The 26,812-nt window shown below is 47.1% G+C and overlaps 1 protein-coding gene across 2 annotated transcripts in view; it reads right to left on the bottom strand.

The window, feature by feature from the left end:
- DAGLB (diacylglycerol lipase beta) overlaps nt 1-26,812 on the bottom strand; it is a 948,044-nt gene that overhangs the window by 83,668 nt on the left and 837,564 nt on the right. For both annotated transcript variants that reach the window (XM_069645622.1, XM_069645623.1), the window contains exons 10-11: nt 16,774-16,854; nt 16,542-16,669 (exon numbers count right to left, since the gene is read on the bottom strand). In XM_069645622.1, the coding sequence (XP_069501723.1) occupies nt 16,542-16,669; nt 16,774-16,854 (209 nt within the window). The remainder of the gene's footprint in view (nt 1-16,541; nt 16,670-16,773; nt 16,855-26,812) is intronic.

The raw sequence follows: 26,812 nt of genomic DNA, 5'->3' as shown, positions 1-26,812 counted from the left end.
TCATGGGGGTATATTGCAGTGGTAGAGTTCCAGGATATTTTTACATTTCATAATTATATGCCATGCTGCGAGGGATGGTGAGAATATGCTTGAAGAGTTTGTCCACATAATTCCAGCCATCAGATTCTTTTTACCAGCAACCATTTGTTCAAGTTTAACATGTGGAGAACAGTCAACTTCACCACTCCAGCAGGAGAAAAGGCCTGATTGAGCGACAAGGTAATACAATTTGTAATCAAGATTGTGTAAATACCCTCCATTGAATATGGATTAGACATGTCAGTTGATTTCATATGATCCACTCGAGGGTACCACAAAAATGTGTTACCAATAAATGCAGCTTATAAAAGAAAGTGTGACTGAGTGATATGGGGATATTCAAAAAGTAGTACTATCATTTGGGTAAAAGGAACATTTTAAACAGCACTAGCCTTCACATCAACAGGACGTTTCACCATTCTAGTTAAGTTTGACTGAAGGATAGCAAGATAGGATCCAAAATGATTGGAGTACAATTTGTAGTACTCTCTGGATACCATCGCTCCCATGTATGGTTTGTATTGGGGTGCCGATTAAAAGCCCAAACATGTCCACAGTTGGTGAATTGTAAGCAGGTAGGGGCAATGGTTCGAACTTAGCACAATTGTTAAACCTGAGTAAACACCAAGGTAAGAAATATCTGGCATAATAGCAAACCAGATTAACGTCCGTTTTCCTAATATAAAGAAGCGTATCATCCGAATATAAAGGGAATATCTCCGGATCAGCGCCTTGACGCATATCCCAGTGTATATATCTGTACCTCAATGAATCCGCTAGTGGTTCAATTACCAAAGCAAAGAGTAGGCGGGAAAGCGGACAACCTTGTTCTGTCCCCCTACCCAATGGACATTTTGCAGAATATCTATTACCCATCTTTTTTTTTAATATGTTTATTTTAAACCAAGGCAGGACAAATTATCAATGACATTGCTTAAAGAACACACCTATGACAGTTCACTTTTAGATCATACCCCACCGCCCACCCTCCTCCCCCCCACACCTCCCCTCAACCTCGAGCAGTCCTCCCCCAGTTCCCACGTTCCATGGGTACAACCGAGGCCCCTGCAACTCAGGTAGGTTCCCCATCCTTCAGGGCCCATCGTGCGTTAAGCGGTTTGAATGTTAAAGCGGGGAAGCGCTGGTCATAGTCCAACACCGGGGCCCAGACATTCTGGAAGCGGTGCAGCACTCCCGCCCTTGCCACGGTCACTTTTTGCACAATCAGGATGTCCCATAGCTTGCCCCAGCAGTGGGCTATACAAGGGCCGTCCGGGGACTTCCAGAAGCAGACTAGAACAGTTTTACCTGTCAACAGGCATTGCGTTATCAGTTTCGCTCTGTTCCCTGAGCGGCGGTAGGTCCCAGGGGTTGGGACCCCCAAGAGAACTGTTTCAGGCTCCAGGGGGAGTGCCCGCCCAGTAATTTGCTCAATCATCGCCAAGCAACGTTCCCAGAATTGCTGGATCTTTGGACACCACCACCACATGTGGAAGAAGGACCCAGGCTGAGAGCATCCCCACCAACAGGCGGCGTTCACTCGTGGGTTCATGTGGTGTAATCTGAGGGGGGCGAAGTACCAGCGTAACATGAGCTTGTATGCGCATTCTTTATTGGTGATGCGTGTTCAGATGTCCACCCAGGTCTGGTCGTCAATCAGGTGGCCCAGGTCGACCTCCCATTGGGCCATGCATCGCGTTCTAGAGATTAGGAAGTCCCCCAGGAAGCGTCTATATAGGGAGGAGATCCTGCCCCGGGCTGGAAGATCCTTAAGCGTCAGTTCCAGGGCGGTGAGCGGACGCGTGGGGATGCGAGCACCAGTGACGGAGCTGGCAGTAGGTGAACCTGTCCTTTTCATGGAGTCGGAACTCGGCCTTGCATTGTTCAAAGGTGCTCCAGGGTTTCGAGGCCGCCATCTATCCAGTTCTGGAAATTACGTGGATACATCCCTGACGCGAAGTTTGGTTGAGGAAGATTGGGGAGAGGGGGCTTTGGCCTCTCGGGATTCCCTTTTGTTTCAGAGTCCAGTCCCAGGAGATTAGGGTCTGCTTGGCGGTTAGTAGGAGGTTGCCCCAGTGCTCTCTCCGGGCGGGCTGAACATGTGGGAGGAATCGGAGGGGAAGTGGGAGTTGCGCTTGCTCCAGTTCTACCCATCTAGGGCGGTCTGAGATTATCTGCCAGGCCCGAACGTGCCAGCTGTGCTGCCGCCCTGTAGGCCCGCAGGTCGGGGACCCCATGCTCCCTAGTCTGGAGCTGCCAGTGAGCGTTTTGTGGGGGATTCTGGCCTTTTGGCCTTTCCATATGAACTTCATCAATTTCCTCTGCAAATCCTGGAGTGCTGAGTTCGGGATCGCCACTGCAAGGGAGGAACACGCGTAGAGGAATCTTGGGAGTAGGTTCATCTTCGCAGCCGTGATCCGACCCATTAGCGAGATTTCCTGAGTGGCCCAGCGTTTTAGGTCCCCCTACAGTTCCCGGAACAATCTGGGGAAGTTGTCCTGGTATGTGTCTCGCGGGACCGCCGTGATGTGGACTCCCAGGTAGGGAATGGATCGTTTCTTCCAAGCGATTGAGCACAGCTTGGACAGTGCTTCTTGTTCTTCCTGCTGGAGGCCGACGCCTAGGGCTACCGATTTAGCAAAGTTAACCACAAAGCCGGTGACCTTCCCAAAGTTCGATAATTCGCCCGGGCGTGCTCCACCGAGTCGGTGGGTTCTGAGAGCGACAGTAGGACGTCATCGGCGTATAACGCAATTTTATGTTGGGATGGCCCTACTCGGGGGCCTCTAATGAGCTAATTCCTTCCAACTATCTGGGTAAAGGGTTCCATTGTTAGCGCAAAGAGAAGGGGTGACAGTGGGCAGCCCTGCCTCGTCCCGCAGGTCATAGGAATCGGGGTAGATAAGGCACCATTGATCCTCAGGAGGGTTTTGGAGGATTTATAGTTGGTCATTATCATAGCTCGTATAGTTGGGCCAAAGCCGAAGGCTTCCAAGGTAAGCTCCATTAATGACCAGTCTACTCTGTCAAGTGCTTTAGTAGCGTCTAGGGCCATCAGCGCAAGGCCTTGGGAGCGCCGGTGGGCTATTTCGACCAGGTTCAGGGTTCGCCTGATGTTGTCCCCTGCCGCTCTGTTCAGAATGAAGCCCGTTTGGTTAAGGGTGAATTATGGTCGGGAGAATGTGTGATAGGCGATTGGCCAGGATCTTAGAGTAGACGTTAGCATCTATATTCATCAGAGCGATTGGCCTGTATGAAGCTGGGTCTCTCGGGTCTTTCCCTGGCTTGGGGAGGAGGATTGTCATGGATTCCTGCATTGAGGGCGTCACCGCGCCTGTCTCTCTGAATGAATTGAAGAGCGTCACCATGGTGGGGATTAATTGGAGTTTGACTATCTTGTAAAATCTTGGGGAGAAGCCGTCCGGGTCCGGGGCCCGAGCTTTAAGAGACTTGATGGCTGTGTCGACCTCCTCGGCGGTGATTGGGGCCTCTAGGCTCTCTCTCATTGTGGCAGGCAGCTGAGGCAGGGCCGCTCCCCACAGGTATTCCCTCTGTGCAGCCCGGTCTCGTGGGGGTGCAGTCATTACTTGGGTGATGTGGTCTGTGGCCAGCTGTTGTTTCTCCTGCTCCGAATAGTGCATCCTCCCTTGTGGGTCGCGTAGCCCCGCAATCGTATTGGAACGCCTTGCTTTGGCCAATTTGGCTACGAGGAATTTGTTAGCTTCATTGTTCTTGGCGTAATAGAATTGTCGGGTCTTGGCCATGAGTTGTGCAGTATGTTCCGCGTAGTGGGCTTCAAGTTTCTTACTGGCTGTGCGACTAGCACGTTGCGACTTGGGGGACCACCCCTTCCTCTTCTGCACCTCCTCTGCTACTTGCAGTTCCTCCTCAAGGGCTAGCTGGGTTTGTCGGCGATTCCGGTGGAAAGCCGCCTCTTGTGCTATCAGGGCTCCCCTGAGCACAGCTTTCATGGCATCCCAATTGTTTGCGGGGGAAGTATCTGTGACCGGGTTTTCCTCGAGGAAGTTTTTGATAGTGGTTGCGATTCTGTCCCTGACCAGCATGTTGTTAAGGATCGGGTCGTAGAGTGACCATCTGCGTGCAGGGTTGGCTCTGGGGTTTTGGGTTCGGAGTCCCATGATTATTGGTGCATGGTCTGATAAGATTCTTAGGGCGATGGAGACCTCACTGGCGTATGTGAGGGTCTGGGGCGAGGTTAAGAGGAGGTCGATCCCTGAAAACGTTCGGTGGACATGGGAGAAAAAGGAGAAATGCCTTTCGGTAGGATGGAGCACCCGCCACGCGTCCACCACATCCAGGGTTCTGAATAGTCGCAGGAGGCTGAGGACTAGTGTGAAGTCTCCCGCGGTGGGGGGGTGGGATTCGTCTTTGGTGGGGTCTGGCACCCCGTTGAAGTCCCCCATCACTGTTTGGCCCTCCGTGAACCCCGTGAGGGAGGCGCCCAAAGAGTCGTAGAAGTCTGCTTGGCCCGAGTTGGGGGCGTACACTGAGACAAAGGTGAAGAGATCCCCAATTAAAAGGCATTTAAATGACACGAAGCGGCCTTCAGGGCATGAAATAGAATCTAAGATCTGGGGGTTTGGGTCTTTCCTGAAAAGAATCGCTGTGACCCCCCTCTTGGATCTACTGGAAGCAAAGAATTGGTGAGGAAATAGGCATGAGCGAAGGCGCCCAAAGTCTGCTGGAGGAGGTGGGTTTCCTGGAGCAAGGCCACTCCAGCCCCATCGTCTTGCAACTTCTGTAGTATCGATTTGCACTTAGAGGGGGAATTCAGGCCGTTAACATTTAGGGGAAGGCATCGTAATGTCTGATGCTCGAGAGCCTGCGACCCCTTTATGGGTTGTGCCGCTGGGAGGGGGCCGGGGGCTAGGCTGTCATTCGCCGCCATAGGTGAGGGCTAAGTACGAGTTGTCCTGCTCTTGGGGTTTTAACAGGGGCCCCCAACCAGGGGCCAACTTTTTAACTGGCGGGGTAGGCAGCATTGTGTATGCGGCCATGCCCCTGGCCAACGGGGCCAGTTGAGTCAATCGGGTAACTTGGGTTTCCAAGGACATGGAGATAGAACGAACCTTGGAATGGGCATGGGCCGTGGGTGAGGCCTGCCGTGTTAAGAAGCAAGGTTGGCGGTTAAGTCGGGCATGATGGGTTGGTGCACCGGGGAGCTGGCCGTTTAGTCCGTGGATGCGTCCCTGGGTCCCGTGGAGGAGCCACGGGGGTGTTCATCGCCTCTTGTTGTTACGTGAGGCTCTCGACCATGAGGCTCGCCTAGGCCACGGGGCTGAGGCAGCCTCCGGGGTCCCGGACGCGTCCGAGCTCGCTGGGGCGGCCTCCTCAGGGCAAGTTGGGTGCATGATCTTGCTGGCATCTTCCAGGTGGCTAATCCTTCGCAGGGTGCCGTTATATGAAAATTGTAGGGCTGTTGGGAAGAGCCACCTATATCGAACCTGTCGCTCTTGGAGGAAGGTGGCCAGGGGTCGGAGTGCTTTTTCTTGTCTGGAGTGTTAGCAGCGAGAGGTCCTGGTAGATCTGGAGAGGCTCTCCCTGAAAAGAGATCTCGTCTTGGGAGCGACTGAGGGCTGAGATGGTCTCTTTCGTGGAGAAGAAGTGGACCCTGGTGATAACATCTGGAGGGAGGTCCGAGGCAACCCCCTCGGCGCGGGCGCAGCCTGTGGGTGCGGTCAAGGAGTAATAGGGATTTGTCCAGGTCGGGGAGAAGGGCTTGGAAGAAGTCCCCCACATATTCCGCTAGCTTTTTGTCCAGGACTGAGGACGGGATCCCCCAGATTCGGAGGTTGTTGCGGCGGGCCCTATTTTCCAAATAATCTTGTTTATACTAGATACAAGATTTCGCACTTGTCTTGCAGGGCCCTCACTGCTTGTTGGATCTCGCCCAGCGTAGATGCCTGATCTTGGGAATGGTCTTCAACCTCCCCCAGCCTCTGCTCCACCTCCGTAATTGTGTGGTCGGTTTCATCCAATTTGGAGGAGAATTCTGTCATGCAGGATCTAAATTCAGCTTTGATATCCGCCATGAAAGCTAGCAGATCCTTCCTGGTGGCTGGGTGTCATACAAGCCTCCCCATCCGGCTCCGTTGCTACACCTACACGTTCCTGTTTCCCGGTGTCATCAGCTTTGAGAACGGCTAGACCATTCTATACTCAGTGGAAGCTGTCCGGGAAACGCTATTGCTAAAATCACGTATCACATGACCAGCGCAGTGACGTCTACGTACGTACGCATGTCAGCTGACACCATTTAAGGAAGCGGAAGCTTTACACATGCGCTTCTGATCGTTGTTTGTGATCCTCACGTTCCGGAGCTTGTCTGCTGTTCCTCGCAGATGCCTGCCTTCCAAGGCACTTGTTTCGGAGATTTCTGCTGCTGTTTCCTTGCAGTTGCCATACTTACCAGGGTACGGTTGCCTTCCTGCATTCTGACGCAGTTTCCTGCAACTCCAGTTCCTCCTCGAGCTCGGTCCTTTCCGTGCTCTAAGCGGCACTCCTCTCCTCTTTCCATACGGAGTCGCCGCACAGTCCTATTCTAGGCTATACTTTCAACCCGCTCTGCCTCTATCTGTTTCAGACCCTGCAGAGTCCCGCTCTGCATACCGCTCTGCTTCAGACCTTGCAGAGACCAACTCAGCATTCCACTCCGCTCCAGTCTACCCAGACTCAGCTCTACCTCAGTCAACCATCACTGCCTTACTTACCGAACTCCTGCTGCTTGGGCGTGCTTTCCTGGATCAAGATCTTCCTCACATTTCCTACATGTGCACGGGACTCTGGACGCTTTCCTGCGTGTGCGCCAACCCGTCTCTAGTGCGGCCCTCGTTCCGCTCGGGTTAGAACCCTCACTACCCTTCCCTTGCCGTTGTTTCCTTGGATTCTTTGGACTTCCTAGGACTTCCTTGGCTGCATATCCAGGTCAGTGCTTACAACGTAGGTTCATATTGCCCTACTTCTCAAACAGCATTCTAAATAGTTCCTCTTTTTCTACAGCTTGGTGAATCTTGGTCCACCCATGCCCTTCCCACTAATAGCTCTATCTGACTGTAGGTTTTACTAGTCAGAGAGTGACATTAGTTAGAAGGTTCTCTTTGATACGCTACGTTCTACCTCCGACGTCTCCGTTGGAAGAAGTCTTCGAGTGTATCCTTTGTTACTACCAGCCTGTATCCTTTACAAACCTTGATTTATTCCTTGGTGTTCATTTTGTTTAATTGTCTTGAATCAAAGCTGAACAGAATCAGAAGCCATGTTGGAGGAGTCTAATCCTCTGTCTGTTCTCACCCAATTGGTGTCGGATTTAAGGCAAGAAATGATCACTGCTCAGGACACCATGCGCCATCGTATGGACGTAATGCAAGACGCCATACATGCTTCCTCATTAGGAAGGGTTGCCCCAGTTCCCGTTGCCTCTACTTCAGGCGCGTCTGTACCACAAAGGGAAACCGTCCAGGTGTTGATGCCAACTCAATTCCCTCTGGCTCCACCTGAAAGATTTACTGGAGACCCAAAGAACTATCGCACATTCGTTAATCAGTGTCGTCTCCACTTCTTGTGTAGACTCAATTCGCTTCCGGATTTGACGACCAAAGCGGCTTTTGTATTGTCGCATTTGGGGGCACTGCCGCTGCATGGGCGAATCCATTGTTGGAGACCAACAGCCCTCTGCTATATGACTGCGATGAACTTTTGTCAGCCATGAGCAGGGTTTTCGACATGAGGTATTCTACTCAGGCCACCGATTTGGAACTGTTGAATCTATAACAGGGTAGCCAAACCTTAGTGGCCTATCTTGCACAATTCAACCAGTTGACAGCAGAAAACTCCGAAACAAGTGCCTTGGAAGGCAGGCGTCTGCGAGGAACAGCAGACAAGCTCCGGAACGTGAGGATCACAAACAACGATCAGAAGCGCATGTGTAAAGCTTCCGCTTCCTTAAATGGTGTCAGCTGACATGCGTAGGTACGTAGACGTCACTGCGCTGGTCATGTGATACGTGATTTTAGCAATAGCGTTTCCCGGACAGCTTCCACTGAGTAAAGAATGGTCTAGCCGTTCTCAAAGCTGATGACACCGGGAAACAGGAACGTGTAGGTGTAGCAACGGAGCCGGATGGGGAGGCTTGTATGATACCGGGGGATCGCCCTCCTCCTGGTGCACCCGTGCTGAGGGGCCGGGAAGGTCAGATTTCTTCCCTTTGTCTGCGGCAGTAAGCATGGTGGCTATGTCCCCGTGTTTGCTGGCTTTTGTTTGCTTGGACATGGTGGCCGGTCTTGAGGCTGCAGATGAGACAGGAAGGCTGCTATGTGTGCCTCTGCAAGGGTGCCGCTTGGGGCTCGGGCGTGTAGGATCCGGAGGCTGCTGGCGTGGTCCTCCCAGGGGAGAAGGGCAAGCCTTAGATGAGGAGGAGGAGGGCCGGGGCGCCCCAGGAGATAGGGAGTTGGGGGAAAGCGTTGTCTTCAAATTGGGGGGTGAGCTTGAGCGTGGGACGTAGTCTCCTCCGCCTGTCCACAGGTCTACGCGGGTATCCGGTGGCCCAGAGTGCAGATAGTGCGAGGTGGTGACCAGGGCCAACTGCGTTGCTGGTGGAGGTCGGGGTAGGGCCCCTGCTTTTCAAATGAGGCAAGGCCTCCGCTCCGTCGTCTGGGAAGCGCGGTGCTAGGCTAGGTGGATGGTGTTGAGGGCCTGGGCGCCTCAAGAGGTGGGGGGGCAGGCCGTGTGGTTCCGCCAGCGCCCTCTGGTTTGGATCTGATGGTATCCGGTGGCCCAGAGTGCAGGTAATGCGGGGTGGTGACAAGGGCCCTCGATGCTGCTAGTGGAAGCCAAGACAAGGCCCCTGCTTTTCAACTGAAGCAGGGGGGAGGGAGGACCTCAGCTATATTGGCCTGGAGGCAAGGTGTTGACTGGTGATGCTGAGCTGGCCGGAGGGTCTAGAGGGCCTGGGCGCCCTAAGAGGTGGGGGGAGGCAGGCCGCGCGGGCCGCCGGCACTCCCCGAGCTGGATCCGAGGGGAGAACTGGGGAAGACCCAAGGGACGCCCAGGGGGCTCGGGCGGCCGAGGTGTGTGCCGCAGTCTCAATGGGCCAGGAGAGTCCCAGCCCCGCCTATGAGCCCCCCCAGCCGGCCTCACCGTTGGGCACGGGGCCCGCCACGTCCCCGCTGCAGCTGCTGTTGCCTCCCCCAGTGAGAGGGATACTGGTTGTGATGGGCCCGAGCCAAGGCAGTCAAAGCAGCACGAGGGTCACCTCCGGTCTCAAGCAGCTCCACCGCGAGATGACGGGACGGCCGCCTCCAGGAGGCCGTCCTACGCGGGGATGGTGTTGGGGCTCTACCCCCTCAGCTCGGGGCCCTCTCCTGGCCGCCTGTCGCAAGGGAGCCCCCGGCCCCCACGGCCCAGGGCGGGCAGCGCACAAAGCAGACCTCACGAGGCCCGCAGGGGGTCAGAAGGATCCTCCAGGCCGCCTCTGGGGATTCCGCTCCCCCGCCGAAGATGCGTCCGCCATCTTGGATGCCAGAGCTGGGCCGAGCCTCGCCACCACAAAGTGGATTGCTGGGTCCAGCGGGAGCATTAAGATCTCAAAGTTGAGCTGTGGGTGCCCCAGATGCTACGCTCGCCCAGGGTGTCAGCATGGCCCTGCTCGAAGGTCAAGAAGCCGCATATTTATGTAAACACGGCGGGCCTCTCACGGGTGGCCTCAAGGGAGCAGCCGCATCGATGGCGCTCCAAGCCACGCCCTCTATTACCTATCTTAATCTTAGCATCTAGTTTGGAAGATAGTAGTTTAATACATGATATAAAGCAAGGGCCAAACCATTATTCTTCATCACAACAAAAAAAAAAACTTCAGGATACTGAATCAAAACCTTTTTGGGCGTCTGGCACTACTGCAACCACTGTGACGTTAGGGTCAATCAAGCATAAGACATTAAATAAACATCTTACATTTAGAATGATAATTGCTGGGGTATAAAACCAGACTGATCAAGATGTATGATATAAGGCATTATTGCTTGCAGGCGAGTTGCATTGAGCAACAACAAAGATTGATATGAACTGCGTTCATCTGGTGGCTTGTTAGGTTTTAGCAAGAGTGTAATTACAGCTTCACCGAAAGGCAGGGAGAGACTACCCACATACATGTATTACTCCCACAGTTGTAGATACGAGCCAATAATTGTATGATATTTCTTGTAAAACTCTGGTCCAAGGTCATCAGATATCAGAGTCTTATCATTTGGTAGAGTATCAATGGAAGCAAGTATCTCCTTCAAAGTCAATTGTGTATCTAATATACTAACTATGTCCTCAGAAAGTACCGATATAGGTAAGGAGATCAGGAGTGATACATTCTCTGTTTTAGTTTTACCTATGTAAGGGCTATATAAGGCTTTATAATATTGGAGAAATATACCTAGGATTACAGAATGACTCATGGTAATTCACCAGTACTGTTTCTTATTGTCAATTCTCCATCTCCACCAGATTCATTTCTTACTAATCTAGCTAACAGGGTTGCCATGCCCATCAGTTACTCGAAAGTGCCAGGCCCTTGCATGGATCGGAAAGTCATGCATCTCCCTGTCTGCAATAGAACAGCTTTCCAAATATCTAAAATTCAGAAAGTGTAACAAAGCAGGTTTAAGTATATACTGTTTTTCCAGGGACTTCAATTTGGATTCAGATATTCCATGGTCCCTGCGTATAGCTCGTAACACACCAAACTCATTGGACATCACTATGCCCCAAATACAGACTCTTGACACAGCATACCCATGATTGTGAGAGACCCACCATCTTCTTTAAAAAGAGAGCTGTACATGCTCATGTACAGAAGGGCTTTACACACATGATCTAATAAGGCTGCAGGCTTGAACTGCTAAAAAGATCTACCTAGTAATCCATTGCCCAATGCAATACTGAGCACAGGAGAGGAATGATCAGACAAAGTATGAGACAGGATTTTATTTGACCAATTCAATTAAGGGTCTAGATAACCAATAATCAATGTAGGACGACAAAACAAGGATGGAAAAATACAAAAAATACTCTCATGCAGAAACCACAACACATTCCCCATGCCATCTAGTAATGCATGAGCTGACCCTGTTAATGTCCTGTGTGCAGAGGCAGAATGATCAATATTGACATCTAAAATTTTATTTAAATCACCTCCCCAGATAATTTGCACATCTGGCGTTTTAACACATATTGAGAATTAACACATATTTAGAAAAGCTGCATGTAGAAATCTGGGTCATCAATATTTGGTCTATACACATTAATAAGCAATAGTTCTGAACCAGATATAACTCTGTGGAGTATGACAAACCTCCCCATTCCGCCACTTAAAGGGAATGTGCATCTAAGTAGCAGAGATATATGTATACATGTAAACACTTCGTTTATATAGGGGAACCCCAAATTTACTCGCTTCTATCGACTGCTCTACCTTATTCTGGGGATATAAGACTTATCATATAGAGGGAGGTAGTTAGCTAGTTTTGCAACAGTTAGACCAAAAGATACAATTAGTCTAATATAGGTCAAAGTACAAAATATTCATTTATTTGAAGATCAATTTAATTGATTTAAAAGACATTTAAGGTTGTCAATATAGTAGTAAAAACATACTAAAGCACAATCCTAATAGTGACAAGATGTCATCTTGAATAGAGACAAGTGTTGAATTAATAAATGCGACAGATGAAACTTCATACACTTTTGCCCATATTCAATGCGCACATTTGTAGAAATTTGCTCCGAAATGGGACATTGTGTTCCGGACAAAAATTCTGTAAAAAGCAGACACAACATTTTACAGCGACGAGGTTTGGAGGAGTATCTGCTACACAACATATGTAATCTATATATGTTATTGTTATAGAGGTTGCACAAATGGAAGTATGTATGGTACCAAAAGTAGATTTTGTGAGCAAGAGGCGACGGGTTGACTCTAGACCTCGTAAACCCATATCACCATGACACACTGTTTTTCTCCTCCTATCAAGGGAGAGAGGAGACCCTGACCAATCCCTAGCAAGGGGGCATGCTTAGGATAATCCAGCACACACACCTCTTTATCATAAGCATAAATAGAGCACTGAAAAAGGACACACAGATTCACCCACTAAACGATTGCTGGCGGAGCACCCTGAAGCAGAACCATCCATCTTCCTTGCTCCAGTCTCCAGAAACTTGGAAAGCAGAAAGGCCCATCATATAGATGAACCCCTTTCAGCTAGGCCTTAAGATTCCAGAACCCACCCCAGAAACCTAAGGGGAACCAAAGAAACAGCCGGGCTGTGCTGTACTGCTTCCCTGCTGAAAAGAATTATTACCAGAACCAAAAGATCCAATCCAGTTTTGCCGTGCTGTGACCAGAACCATTGCAGACCCGATCCAGTCCGTGCTGTGAACAGACCCAGTCCAATCCGGTGTGCCCAGCAGTCTGCCCCAGAACCAGAATCCCTGAGGTTCCGTTTGAAACACATATAGTGAGTATCTATAGACAGAACTGTGTCACGTGCAGATGTACCTTGCTTAGTCCAATCCCAATCTTAAACCCATCCTTTCTTGTATTCAGAACCGGTAGTGTTAGGAGTATTTTTGAATTGTCAGAACTTTTCTTGCGCTTAGTTTCTCTCATTTGTTTTCTAAAATCATAAATCATTAGTGTTGTGAATAAATAAATTGAATCCCGGAAAGAAAGTGAGTATCCACCACGTGAAGGGTCCCTGGCCAGGACTGTGGAGATTCATGTGTGGCATTCTCTTTTTCTATAGTCATAATCTAGTATAAGAAATCCCATTCGTCTTTTAAAAGTGCATTCCTGTTTTTCCTTTCTAGCGCCTGTCTCAGAAAAACGACCTCCACTAAAACATCCATAACTCATTCAATTCCATATAGTTCTCCCGTAAACGCGATTATTGCGCACTGAAAAGTTTGCCGCAAATTTAGTTTTAGAGAAATTCTGACTCGTAGAAAACAGCTTTTGATTGCTTCCGACCTCAGTTTTAAGATTTCACATTGCTTCTTAGTATTAAATCATTGCTAGTGTTTGTCTGTAACTATATATTAAGCGGCTCCCATAAGAATTTAAACAACTTCAGCAATTTAGACCATATTTAGTGTTTTCACCCAATCCATTCTTCAGATAACTTCAAAACCATTTTGACAGCTTGCCAATCAATTCTGTTTTTCTCTTGTGTTGCTGGGGGGAAAGTGGGATTGATATATTGTTTGAATTTTGCCATTCCCGAAACCTGTTCTCTCCTCTTATCTCTTTACAATGTCTATTTGGGGGGATGAGGGGTGTGCCGGGGGAAATAGTAACCACACTGCTATTTGATCTGAACACACACAAAAGTATTATTTCTGTGCTGAATTGTTTTGCACACTATTACTCCCTGTGATTAAAGAGATTGCTTAGTGTTACACCACCCCATTGGTGATTATTGTAAACCCCTAAACCTAGTGTGATTATATTGTGAATACATAAATAAATATTTTAACTTTGCAAACCAGCCTGATTCCTGGTTCAGTGTGACCAGGGTTTTGGGGGGGTTCCTGGAGGGGGGGCGTGATATGAGTGGTACATGGTTCAGAATAAAATAACTTTTAGACACAAATAAATAAGGATTTCAGTTGTGCATTACATGCTAGGCAGTGCCGGATTTAAATCACTTACAATAACCAGGATACAACAAATAGCACATACATGCACATATGATGTTACTGATATGCAAAGTGCAATTTAAACAAATTATCTCTAAATCATTCTCCACTACCCCCACCGCAACCACAATCATTGCAGTGAAGCCCCGCAACACAGCAAACCTGAAAACAATTGAAATACGCTTCGAGTAACTTTGCATGATTGTGGAGCTGGAAGCGCTGATTGGAGTCGCATTCACCAATTCACCAAAGCAGCATATTGCTGTGTGGTGTAAACTACCATGGATGCAACAGGCATAACTGTTTCTAACCATATGCAACTGAAGTGAATCAGATCGACAATCACACTATTCTTAAATCAGCATATCAGGAGGGTCCAAAAAGATATTGGTTACAGTTTAGTGAGCAGTAGTTGACCCATTATGTTACAGCTTCCTCGTTACTGTGAAATCCGCAAGTTGAAAGCTAAATTCTGCCCCAAAAAAGATAGTATACTGAATTTTCCTCTCTAACGCAGCAGACTCTTTAAATCCAGAAAGGTTCTTGGATTATTTTTAGCTGCAGTTGAATAATCAGTATATGAATACACACTGTTTGAACCAAGGCCAAGATCTCTTTTCTCCCTGGCATACTTCAATTATAAATCACGGTCCCTGTAGTTTAGAATGAGTGCAATAATTGGGCAGTGTTGAGGGATTGGAACCAGGCTTTGGGGCCACCAAACAATGAGCCTGCCTGTTCAACTGTAAAGTATGGTGCCGCAAAAGATTATCCAAGAGTTTAAGCACGTTTTCCACAAACTGTTCCATGCTGCCCTGCTCTGCGGTTTCCGGAATCCAATCTATGCCAGGAGCGCAATTATTTTGCCTTAACTATTTTCATTTACTTATCAATACTCACAAATGAAGAACGCAGCTTAGAAATTTCTTCATCAGATTGACTGATCCTCGCTTGTACATCAGCTGTTCGAGCACTCTCCCTTTCCAATTTAGTCTTGAGAGCATGGATGCTGGAAGTGATCTTGTCCAGTTTGATACTTACAGAAGCAAAACCCTGCTGCATGCCTCAATATATTTGCTGCATGTTCATAGCTGTCTCATATGTGGATAAGGACTACCGAGCATTCCTGAAGTTGCGAAGTAGAGTCATGAGTCTTACTCATGGGTTTTAGCAAAGGAGTCCAAATTGCCCTGCTTCTTTCCGCCCAGCACGAGTTAGAATTATGTATTTCATCCAATTATTATTAGCAGCCCAAAGTATCAGGACTAATCTGTATTAGAACTGTGGTCACTATATATAAGGTCATGCAGCACCTGGGAGAGGTATAATTTGAGGTCGAAGCATCGACAGTTGGGAATATGGTCAAATAGTATCCAATGAAACATTATACATAGGTGACCTGGTGTTCCATTGTAAACCGAGAGCCTCAATGGTTCCTTTGACGTAGCACATGAGCATTGGCAAATGCAAGGAAGAGAGGCGAGCCACACAACTCTGGTGTGAATGCTTCCAATATGCCCTTCAGGAGGTGACGCAAATGTTCAGCACATGAATACTAACAATCAACAGCTGTGGAATCAACAAAGAAGTGCTTCTGCGTTTCCTCCCGCTATGCCTTTGAATATTGAGAGAGCGAGAAAAGAGGAATGTCCCACAGCAACAGTGCCAAGGCGGCCCGCCCACAGCTCACAGTGACACCAGAGATCAGTGCAGTGATGGCAGACTAGCATGAGAAGCCCTTACAGTGTGCCGGTTTGTAGGCCACCTCAAAAAATGTGCCGCGTTCAGGAAAACGCAACACAGCGCAATATAAAAATGCTGGTTCATAACATAAGGATTTGTTGGTGTGATGCAGAGCTTCAGTATTAATAAGCCGCAAGATTTGGCTGCTGCACAGTGCCCCTGGAGGTGAACAATTTTCTGATGGATATATAAATAATTTGCTGCTTAAAAATGCTCTTCTTAACTGTGCAAGTTTCTGAAATGGACTGTAAATCGCATTTAGTTTTTATTCAATTCCTTTGAAAACACTGCTGCAAAAAGAACCGCTTTGACTGATAAGTTTAAAGACTTTCTTGAGGTGGGTTATGCAAAAACTCTGCAAACTTCCTGTGGTTGTTATGCTGTCTCATTCTAGGCGGGCGTTTACACCACACTGATTTGAGAGTTAAGTAGCAATTACTGAAAAGAACAGATTTTTTAATCTTACATGTCAGTAGGGCCCTGAGAGGCACCAGCGGGTCTTAATCTGGCACTGCATTTAGACACCATTCCAAACATATTTGGTGCCTTAGAAATTGTCTTTACAGATTAACAGATTAACATATAGGGTAGAGATGAATGGAAGAGAAGGAGGAAGGCAAACAAAAGGGTGCAATACTCAGGAGGTAACCAGAGGTTTTTTTATCATTGTATCACAGTGTCAACAGTGTCAACTGCTGGCAGCGGGAAGTCCTAGAAACCACCAAAGCTTGCAGCTGTATTCAAATCTGGACTTTAAAAGCCTATTGTCCAAATTAAGGCAAACACGCTTCCACAACCTGTTTGTGATCTAATAGGAATTACCATAATCACTTGCCTAAATTATAGATAGCTCAATAACTTCCTGTTCATTGGCATCTCACTTGTTCAAAACCTCAACATGTGTCAACTGTACTGAAATGCAATTCTCCAAAGCAAAAAAATATTCACTGCTTTTAACTCAGTGCACAGGTAATAAATATATCAAGAGAATTTCTAGCATTTTCCATTACAAAACAAATTAAGCATATTCAGTTCATACATGTGCCCCCTTCTTTTACCTTAATAAACCTCCTGGAGGTGAAAATGCATAGCATCGCAGAGTAGGAAAGTCCTTCTTGAGCATTATGGACAAGATTGCGGCAGCTCCAGCTCCCAAACTATGACCAACTATTACAAGTTTGTACTCCTGGAATATAAAGAAAACTATGAACACCTTTTATTTTCAAAAACGATTTTTTTTTATTGACTTAGCAGTGTAAATGATTTAGCGTATTGTCATGTTCAACTTACAGGAGCCACTAGGAACGCCTGGTTTAAAATCCCATCATTTATTAATCGTCCATGAATAAAATTTGCAGCTTGAGAGATGCCCTATAAGACAATTATCTGTATTAGTATAACAAGCAGATAACTCAGCTTTCAAAGCTATAACAGATAACGTTTTCCTGACACAATGGGAGCAAACTGTTTTACTCCGGTTCACCCAAGTACACACTTAAAAAGATAAGCATTGGTTTTCAACAGTATGTTGCTCCCTGACCATCGACTATTACCCTGATGACCACGTGTGAAAGGGTGTGGTGTAGATGAACATTCCATGTTCAATTTGGAATAGTTACTTACCTGTAAGTCCCGTTGTTCTCCAACCTGTGAATATTCATTGAATTCATAAACACTGAATAGTTTTGCCCATATGCTGGATCCTCGTATATTTTTCAAGCATAGGAGAACGCATTTTGGACCAATTCCACTCCATAAATGAAAAGCAGCATGCCTAGACTGCATTTTTACAGTCCCTGCCATAGAGCAACAAAAAATGAGAAATAACAGATGAGCAGCTTTCACAGCAGAAGCTAAATAGACACTGAACCCAGTGGTAATTTAAGTTGGTTCTTTTTAAGTCCTCTGAGGATAGCCAGCAATTGCAAACATTATTTTCTCCCTTTGGTGACATGAATGAGAATCCTGTTTGATCGGGGAAAGTGGGGGGATTGTTTATGAATTCAATGAGGAGTCCCACAATGAAGAGCTGGATTTACAAGTAACGAACGATTCCTTCGTCATCCTTGGGTCTTCATTGATTTGCATAAACACTAAATAGACTACCATGCTCCCAACTTCAAAAGGAAATCAGGAAACATTCTCACACAAAGCAGGAAAGCAGGAATAACCAAGTACTGCCTCTATAGGAGGTTTGCCAAACAGTTGCTTAGCAAGGACTGTCCCACGTGTGCATATGTTCTAACCTCTGAGTCTAGGCAATAATGGCCTGATAAGGCATGAGCCAATCTCAGAATTTCTGGATGTTAAGATGAATTTCTAAAATTAGCCCCAGAGAGAGTATTTAGGAGGCCACTCTATTTTTGGTGTACAGAGAGGTGCGCAGTGTCAGAAATGAGAGCCTGGCACAAGGTTGTCATGTTTTCACAAGAATATATTTATTAAAAGAAAAAGGGTTGGCAACATGCGTCTCTATCCCTGTGCTAAGAGTTTCCCTGCCTATGAACCAAAAACTAAGGATCTTAACGAGTCAGGATGTCAATATTAATGTAGTCTAAACAAGGTGGAAGGCTGTGATACAAAGGTTATAGTTCTCATGGTAAATCAAGTTGAAGAGTGGTTGTTGAAGTTGAAGCAGCAGCAATAAAAAGTCATTCTGACTCATTCTGACAAATATACCACTGTGAATGCTAAAGACTGTAACTAAAGAATTCCTAACTATTGAACAAGAACTGTGTGATATTAACAGTGTGGATCTAGCATTTTCGTTTGAACTGTGGCTAATATTTTTTAAGAGGTGACAATGCATCGTGGCCAGGATTACCATTGGTGCTATTTTTTCTGGAAGTAGGACTTATTCGCAACAGAACCTTTTTAAGGAACTTTCATTTTGACTTTTCAAGAACTCATTCAAGACATTCCTTTTTTTGGTGGAACATTTTCAGAAGTGACTTTGAATCCTGGGGAAGGGAAATTACCTAGGACATTAGAAGGTCATTTGGAAACTATGAATATTGTTCACGTCATGTTGTATTGCCATACATATTTTCTGTGTATATTTGTTGTTTAGTGTGAGGGCCAGTTAGCCTACGTTAGTGTGTGTTCCCATAGCTTTGATTAGGCAGGGAATTTCTCAGCAGAGTAGGGACAGAGGCATTTTTTAAATATTATTTTAAGAATAAAATGCCATACTTTGATAAATCATCAAACAGTTGTCCGCCTCACATTACTGACCCTCACAATGACATCACAGGTGAACCTATCGGTAATAGGGTGGAGATTGGCACACAAAAAATTGTCAAGTTCAGGACCTACCCGCACTCTATTCCATTGTTAAGGGTGATAACATTTAAGGATATTGATTCAATATAGTTTATTGAGCATGCATCTGGTATAATTGTATATTCATCTTCTACTGTGACTTTAATTACATTGGCAGAGAGCCGCAAAATTTGACATAGAATGGCCCTGCCTGAACAAACAGGTGCATCTACAACAAATCTCAATCCGAGTTTCTAGGTACGTATAAACTAACCACTCCGGTGGACACCAGCCACATGTATGGCTACATGCACTCAACAAAATACAGCAACGACTAGGACAAATTCAGTCTCACTGGTCACATAATTGTTCTGTCTACTTAAACCATACTACACCTGCCTAAACACCTCTGCCATTAGTATGCAGGGAAGACTTACGACCAATTTGGGTCAGCTGGACAAACAACAAGTGTCTTGCACTCACGCTTTCTCCTGACCACTCTCTCAGCACCCGTGAAATGCTTTTTTATCGGAGCCCGGGAGCCCTCCTATTTCTTACAATGGCCAAATGCACACCTGCATTCTAATCCTAATCCGTGATCTCCAACACTCCGGACTTCGTGTTATGGAGAATTCTCAGTTTCTGTGCCAGTTCCCTTTCACCTAAGAGTCCCCCAGCACTTTTGCTGGACTCTGGACTTTTTTATTTGAATCTCCTGAGTGAGTGGTACGTTTTACCACTCACTCTTTTTCTCTGACTGGGATTTTTATTCTTGCTGTTTTATGGAGTCTGGTACATTCCCTATTTTTAATAGAGGCATTTGCCTTTTGCTTGGTGGCACCCAGCACCCTTTGTGCAGTGTCACTGAGGAGTCCCTTGGATTTCTCTTTATGTTTAAACACATTTTGATGTGAGAACTACAGTTCCCAAGAAAAGTAATATAACTTATCTTACTTACATTTTCTTTTGTGGGTCCAGCACACACCACCCTATGTGGGGTGCTGGGGGTCACATTGTAACACCTTCTCCCACTCCTCATGTAACCTTGCTGGTGGCAGTGGTTACTTTTTACTGCCTTTTGTGCAGGCTGATTTCTCAGCTGCAGTACAGCACCAATGGGTGACCATTTTCTCAAAATGGCCCGTCTTCTTTTTTCGCCATTTTGCCTTTGTCAGTTCCTTCTGAGCATTTCTTCTATCAGTTAGACTAGATTTGAGTTCTTTGTGAGTTTTACCTTAGGCGGGCTTCCCGCCTGGAGCCTGCCCAGGCTCCAGAGTGTCTGGGATGGCAGGAAGTGAGTGAGGAGCCCGAAACTTCACTGTCCTTTGTTTGTAGGTATGCCTGGCTGAAACCAGTTCTAATTGGATGGCTGTCTGTCCTGGAGGACAGCCAACCCCCTGGTGATTTGACTTGTGAATAAATGGGTTCCAGCATATAAGGTGAGGATTTTGGGACAACAGGCAGAGTCGACCACTGGAACAAGGAATCCAAAGCAGAAGACGAGCAGAGATGCCAGCAGCACCTGCCAGGACCGCAGAAGCACCGGTGAAGCTCTGCAGCTGTGCTGACCCCATTTTCAAATCGACAGGGAAGATCCGCCAAGGACCACTTCCTCCCTTAGGCTGGTGAGACCAACTAGTCTCAAGACCGTCATCATTTTGGGCCATCCCATGACATCCTGCAACTTTCCCGTGCCACAGAACACCAATACCCAGGGTACATGGACCATTATCGTCTTCCAAAGATCGAATCCGGCTGAAACTTTGCAGGCATCCGTGTGGATCCCCAGAGGCAGGAATTATTCACCAAAAGTCCCCTCACCTGAGTTCAGAACCGAGTAATCTAAGAAAATCCGACCAGTGATTTTAGTTTCTTCTTTTTACTGAGAAAAAAGCACCAAAACCACAATGATCCGCTGAAGTAAGCTGAATCCATTGATGCCGACCCCTTCTCCTGAGCGCTGCTACAGAAGCCTGTCAAAGGTCCCCCCTTTCGTCACCACGACCAAGGAGCAGGAACCCGGGTCTACAACGTTCAACCTAGAAGGAAGCCAGCTACAATTTATTCTTCACTTTTAAGGTACTGTGGGGCTTGGGTTGTAGTTACTGTGTGCCATTTTTCGGTGCTCCTTTGCTTGGGGTGCCATTTTCTTCAAGTGAGAGTTGACATCAACTCCCCTGTGCAGGTCTTACCGCCTGTGTACTATCAGGAAGGCTCCTCTTGAGCTCCTGTGCTGTCTTCATGAACCACTGATGATTAACTAACCTTTCCTCTGAAGATCTTCATCAGAACTGGAACTGTCCATTTGACTTTGGCTGTGCTGGTTTCCAAAAGGCCCATCTTCTTGATCCTACTGGCTATGGCAATGCTTGGTCATCCACAGGTTTTAATTGTAAACACTTTTATTGCTAGGAAACAGACTGCCTATATACCTCAGAGAGTGTACTTGTTATTACCCGTTGCTAGCTGTGTTCGGTGTAACCTTTACTTCCCTCAATACTCGATTTTGCAAAGGTAATACTTATAAGTGCTTTTACTGGCCTTAACCAACGTCACTCTCTGTGCTCGATATGAAAAGTATATGAAAAGTTACTCGCCTGCATTATTGTTCCTTATATAATTTGATTCCTTTCCAAATTGAATGTTGTTAGTTGCTGCATTTTATATTTGATGGTGTGCCTTGTGCATATATAAATGAATATATTTTAATATAAATTTAAGTGAGTAAGTGTTTACTTGCACATCTGTATGAACTGGTTTCTTTGTCCTGCTCTACAGCTCACAAAACTCCCTCCTAAGATAGCTCAGCCAATTTGCCAACTTGTGTAGTACAGGCCTATATTAAGAGTTGGGCCCCTTATACCAAGAGATAAGACTTACGAAGTCCCACACCAGTTGGACTTTACTGGTGGCAAGTGGTGGGATTGGTGTAGCGTGGATTACAATGATTATTGGTTATACTAGTGTCCAAGAAAATCCATCCACAAGGCTAGATCCAATAAAGATAAGTAACTTATAACATATGGAAATGGATAATTTTAATGAACAGGCCCTTGCCTCACTTACAATAGACCAAATGAAAGAATTGTGTAAACCAAGGGGCCTGGGTTGCAAGGAAGAAGAAATTAGTTAATTCAAAGGATGTTAAATCCCCAAATCCCTGAGAGTAGGCCTGTAACCCCTACTCCCAACATTGATATGGAAGAGAATTCGGAAGATGAAAGTTTGGAGCTTAGTTCTAATCGGCCTAATGGATCAGAAATTGGAGAGGGTCCTCAAGGGCCTGACAACCCCCCTCCGCTGGCTTCCCCTGTTTTTGATTGATATTGATTGATATTTTATTTCTATCGCGCTCGTACACAGGTGTTTCAGAGCGCGACAAGGAAAGGGAGGGGAACAGGGGAGAACAAAACAGGGAACTTACTAGGCCCAGTGACATTGAGAACGTGCAAGTGCATGGGAGAGGGGGGAGGGGAAAAGTGCATGGGAGAGGGGAGAGGTGGAAAGTGTGAAGCGGAGGAGAAACAGATAAATAACAATAAATAAATAATAAAGGCAACAAACAGTGGTAATGCAGCCAGCAATTTGCAAGTGCTAGGTTTTAGGCAGCATACAGGGTAGGTCCGTTAAGTGCAGTGTATGGGTACTGATACAGACCCCAGTGCAAGGGGTGGCCCGGAGGCAGTGCGGGAGGGTGACAGGATGAGCAGGTACCTGGGCCCAAAAGACAGAGGGTGGCCAGGTGAACGGTGCCAAGAGAGAACAGATCAGCAGGGGAGAGGGGGAGCAAAGGCAGAAGAAAAAAGGAAGGTCTTGAGGTGCTTCCGGAACTGGAGATGGTTCTCCTCAAGTTTTAGAGTGGCAGGGAGGCTGTTTCAGAGGGAGGCCCCAGCCGAAGACAGAGATCTACCCCCAGCTCGTTTCTTAGAATAACGACGGACCCTGAGTGAGTTGGAGGTAGAGGAGCAAAGAGATCGAGAGGGGAGGTATTTGCAGAGGGATAGCTGAAGGTATTTTGGACCCAGGCCCCAGAAAGCCTTGTGGACAATGCAGAGGGTTTTGAATTTAATCCTTGCACCCACTGGGAGCCTGTGAAGAGATTTCAGAGCTGGAGAGATACAATCCCCTATGACTCAGTTACCTCCTATCATGACCCCCGCTGGGTCACAATATAAACCCAGATTATCTATCTCTTGAAAAACTTAAATTGAACTTGAATTCAGGGAACTGACTATTCAATCGGAGGACAAAGACAAAGAGAGAAGGCACAGGGAAATGGAAATACAACATGAATATGAGATGAAGAAAATGTCCCTGGACTCGGCTTCCTTTTCAGGGTCTTCTCAGTCTGATGGTTCCAATAAACCTTTCCAGCCAAGAGAGGTGGTTAGTGTGTATGATCCAAAGGTTGAAGTGTTGGATTGGTTGGGTACATTTGGGTTTTGCAAGATATTAGTGGGAATTATTTAGTTCCATTGGTTATGTCTAGGCTCCCCCAGAATGGCTGTGATGCTGTCATGGAGTTGAATGCTGAAGACAGAAAAGACTATGAAATAGTCAAACCGGCTCTTTGGGAAGATTCCTTGGGACTACTTGGGCTACCTGGGTGTGTGAATGCCTGACGATCTTAGATGGCTGGATAGAGCGTTACAGGGGAGCTCTTTTGAAGGCATGGGGAATTTGTGTTTACTTGAAAGTATTTTTGATGCCTGCTCCCGAAAGCTGAGACAGCACCTTGTTGACTCAAAAAGAAATTGATACCAAGAGACTAGCACAAGCTGCTGACTTGTGGGTAGCCAACAGGGCCACTCACAAGGACTCTGGGGCAACTCATAAAAAGGAAGAAGGGAAAAAGCACAAGAAAGAAGGTAAAGAAAATTCTAACCCTCCACCATCCAAAGTGGGCCACAAACATCATAAAAGTAAATTCCAAGGGAAACCAACCATACAGCTCTAGTGAAACCTCTGGAGCCAAATCAGAGGGAGGTTATCAGAATCCCCCATTACAGAGAAGCTTTGGTAAATGTGTGGTTTGTGGATCTGTTGACCATGTCAAAGGGGATCCCAGATGCAAGGGTAAACCTTCAGGGTCCAAACTGTCTCCTTAGCCTTCATCCATGAGGAAGAAGCTCCAATGGCAGGTGCTCCCTTTCACTTACTAGCTGAAAACCCCATTGGAATTCAAACTAGTGTTTCTTTAGTGTCCTTGGGTCTGTGGGAACAGCAACATTTTGATGTTTATAATACAATCCCTGGCAACATCAAAGAGTTTTACAAGGACAGTGTACATGTATATGGACAGGAGACTCCTGCCATTAGAAACACTGGGGCCAGCATTACAGTGGTTGATTCATATTTTTTCAAACCTGTGGATGTAGCTAAGGCCCCCAAAGGTCCCACTAAGCTTTCTGGAGGCCCTATCCAAATGATCCTGATATTGCCAGCCCCCATTCAGTGTAATAACATGACTGTAAGAGTTCCTGTTAGTGTGCAATCTGAAGTACCTGGGAGAGTCCTGTTGAGTAATGATTTGAAACTTTAGAAGTGGTCTTCAGTACCCCCAGGCTCCCAGTAAAAAGAAACAGGAGCGGACAAGATTGGCCAGAGAGGCAAAGTTGAGAGACTGTCTGTTTGGATCAAGGAGCAATCCAGTATCTCAAATCCAAAGGCAGATCAACCTTCCACTTCTTGCAAAAAGAAAGAGATCAAGGAGAAATCCAGAGTCTCAGGAAAGAAAAAGGGTCTCAAGCTCAAACCTGTTCTGAAGAAATGGACTTCCCCCAGAGGAAAGTCCCAGGTCACCCCAGTGGGTGACGTTCCTGCCATCACCTTTCTGTTTTGCTAAAGTTACCCCAAGTGGGACGGGTATACCCAGACGTGGGTCCCGAGTCTGCTGGGCCTAGAGACCCAAGCTACGCCTCACTGATGACGCCCGACAAGGCTGAAACATGTCTGGGGATGCTTGTGGTCTCGTGCAGAAGGGATGTGACCTAGCAGTTCGGGCTGGACTGCCCCTTTTGGGGTAGGACCAAGCCTGATTTGCATATGGTTTTTCCCCTTCTGTAATGGCTTGGCAGGCTGAAAAACGATGGTCTGGAGGGTTGCTCAGAGCTTTGCCTGTGGTTATGATTCATTCAAATCCTTCCAGCCATCCCCTTTCTGTTTTGCTAAACCCACCGCAGTGACCCCACCTCCAGCTGAGGCTGAAGAGACTCCTGATGAACCAGCTACAGGTGAAACAGAACTGGAGGAGATCCTTCCCTGCTTGGAAGATCTGGATCATAGAGACCATCCGGAGCTGCAGACTTTAGTTGCAGAAGGTGGACCCTCTAGGACAGATTTCAGCAGAGGACAAAGAGTGTGTGCCTCAGCAGACAGCTTCCCAGCTGGAAGGGCAAGAGCCAGGGAAGCACAGACTCTACTATGAGGGTGGACACCTCTACAGCGAGCCTAGAGAGTCTACTCTATGGGACTTCAGGAGACTTGTAGTTGATGACCCCCAATTCTACAAAGAAGTAATTGGTGAACCCGACCGATACCCACTGATTCCTATAATATGGGGCAGAGACCTTAACACTATTCTTCACCCACGCTTAGATGGGTCCACCCACACTCAGAGTTCTTACACGTGTAGCTGCCATGATCAAGGAGGGCATGCAGTCACTGAAACTTGTAGACGTCTGGAGGACACCACACGCAGAAGACCGATCCTACTCCTTCTATTCATCTGTCCACAATGCTTCCACCCGCATTGACTTGTGGCTCATTTCGGAGACACTCCTTGGGGGAGTTCTGAAAACATATATGATACCTCACCCCAACTCCGACCACGCCACAGTCATCATATCCCTGACATTGCCGTCACTTTCTAGACCACGCAATACTCTCTAGCACTACAGGATACTGCGTTTGCATCCACTACAGATGAGAGCGTATAATTATTCTTTGAGGAAAATGTGGTTTCTGTGTTTTCACCCGGTACACTATGGGAAACATTTAGGGTCTACATCAGAGGAATAGCATTGTCTTCTGAGTTCAGCATTCTTAAAACAATCCAACATAATATACTGCAGTGTCAGGATAAACCTAGAGAACTGGAGTGGGGCCTAACCACTGATCCCCTTTCGGCCACGCTGACACAAATCAAAGAGGCCATTGAGAACTTTAGAGTAAACGCTGAGCACAAAGTAAAATTCTTTGATTTTCCAGCAGCAGTTATAAGATATGACAGACCAGGCAAATTATTGGCTCGCATGGCGTGTCATGATAACAGCAGCAGATGCATCCCTGTTGTGACTGACGCTTCTGGTAACTTAGTACACACACCTACTGTCATCAACAAGGTATTCACATACTGACCTCTACACCAACAAAGACACACGCACGACAGAGGAGGTAGACATGTCCCTCAACACTCTACCGCTTAGCCAACTTTCCCAAGACACTAGAGCCCAGCTAGACCTCTTGATTTCCCTCGCTGACATTACCCAAGCTATTGATCACTTAACAGCAGGTAAGCCCCTGGCTCAGACGGCCTCATGGCTGAACTGTATAAATGCTACAAGGAGATCCTAGCCCCCCACCTTTTACAGGTGTGGCAGGAGCCCCTTAAGTCTCGATCACTCCCAGCCACCATGTGAGAGGCGGTTATCATGGTTCTATTGAAGCCAGAGAAGCCTGCAGACCAATGCCGATCCTACCGTCCTCTCTCCCTAATTAATACCAACATAAAGGTGTTTGCGACTAATGCCAGTCATGCCACATATCATTCATCCGGATCAATCCAGATTTATCCCGGGGAGGTCGACGGCTCTGAATCTGCAACACCTCCGTAACATCCTGGCACAAACAGATCCCGGGGTCCAAGCTGTCGCTGCTGCCTTGGATATCCAAAAGGCATTCGATTCTGTATCCTGGCAGCTCATGTACGCAGTATTGTCGGATTGCGGCTTTGGCCAGGGATTCCTGGACGCTCTCTCCCTCCTCTACGCATCACCGGTGGCCAGGGTCAATACAAATGGGATGCTCTCTCCACAGTTCACGATAGGCAGAGGCACTGTTCCCCCTG

This window comes from Ambystoma mexicanum, chromosome 2p (assembly GCF_040938575.1).
Source record: "Ambystoma mexicanum isolate Mex_15411 chromosome 2p, UKY_AmexF1_1, whole genome shotgun sequence".
Lineage (NCBI taxonomy): Eukaryota > Metazoa > Chordata > Amphibia > Caudata > Ambystomatidae > Ambystoma > Ambystoma mexicanum.
The sequence above is the reverse complement of the archived record's forward strand: the minus strand, read 5'-3'. Positions and strand labels throughout refer to the sequence as shown.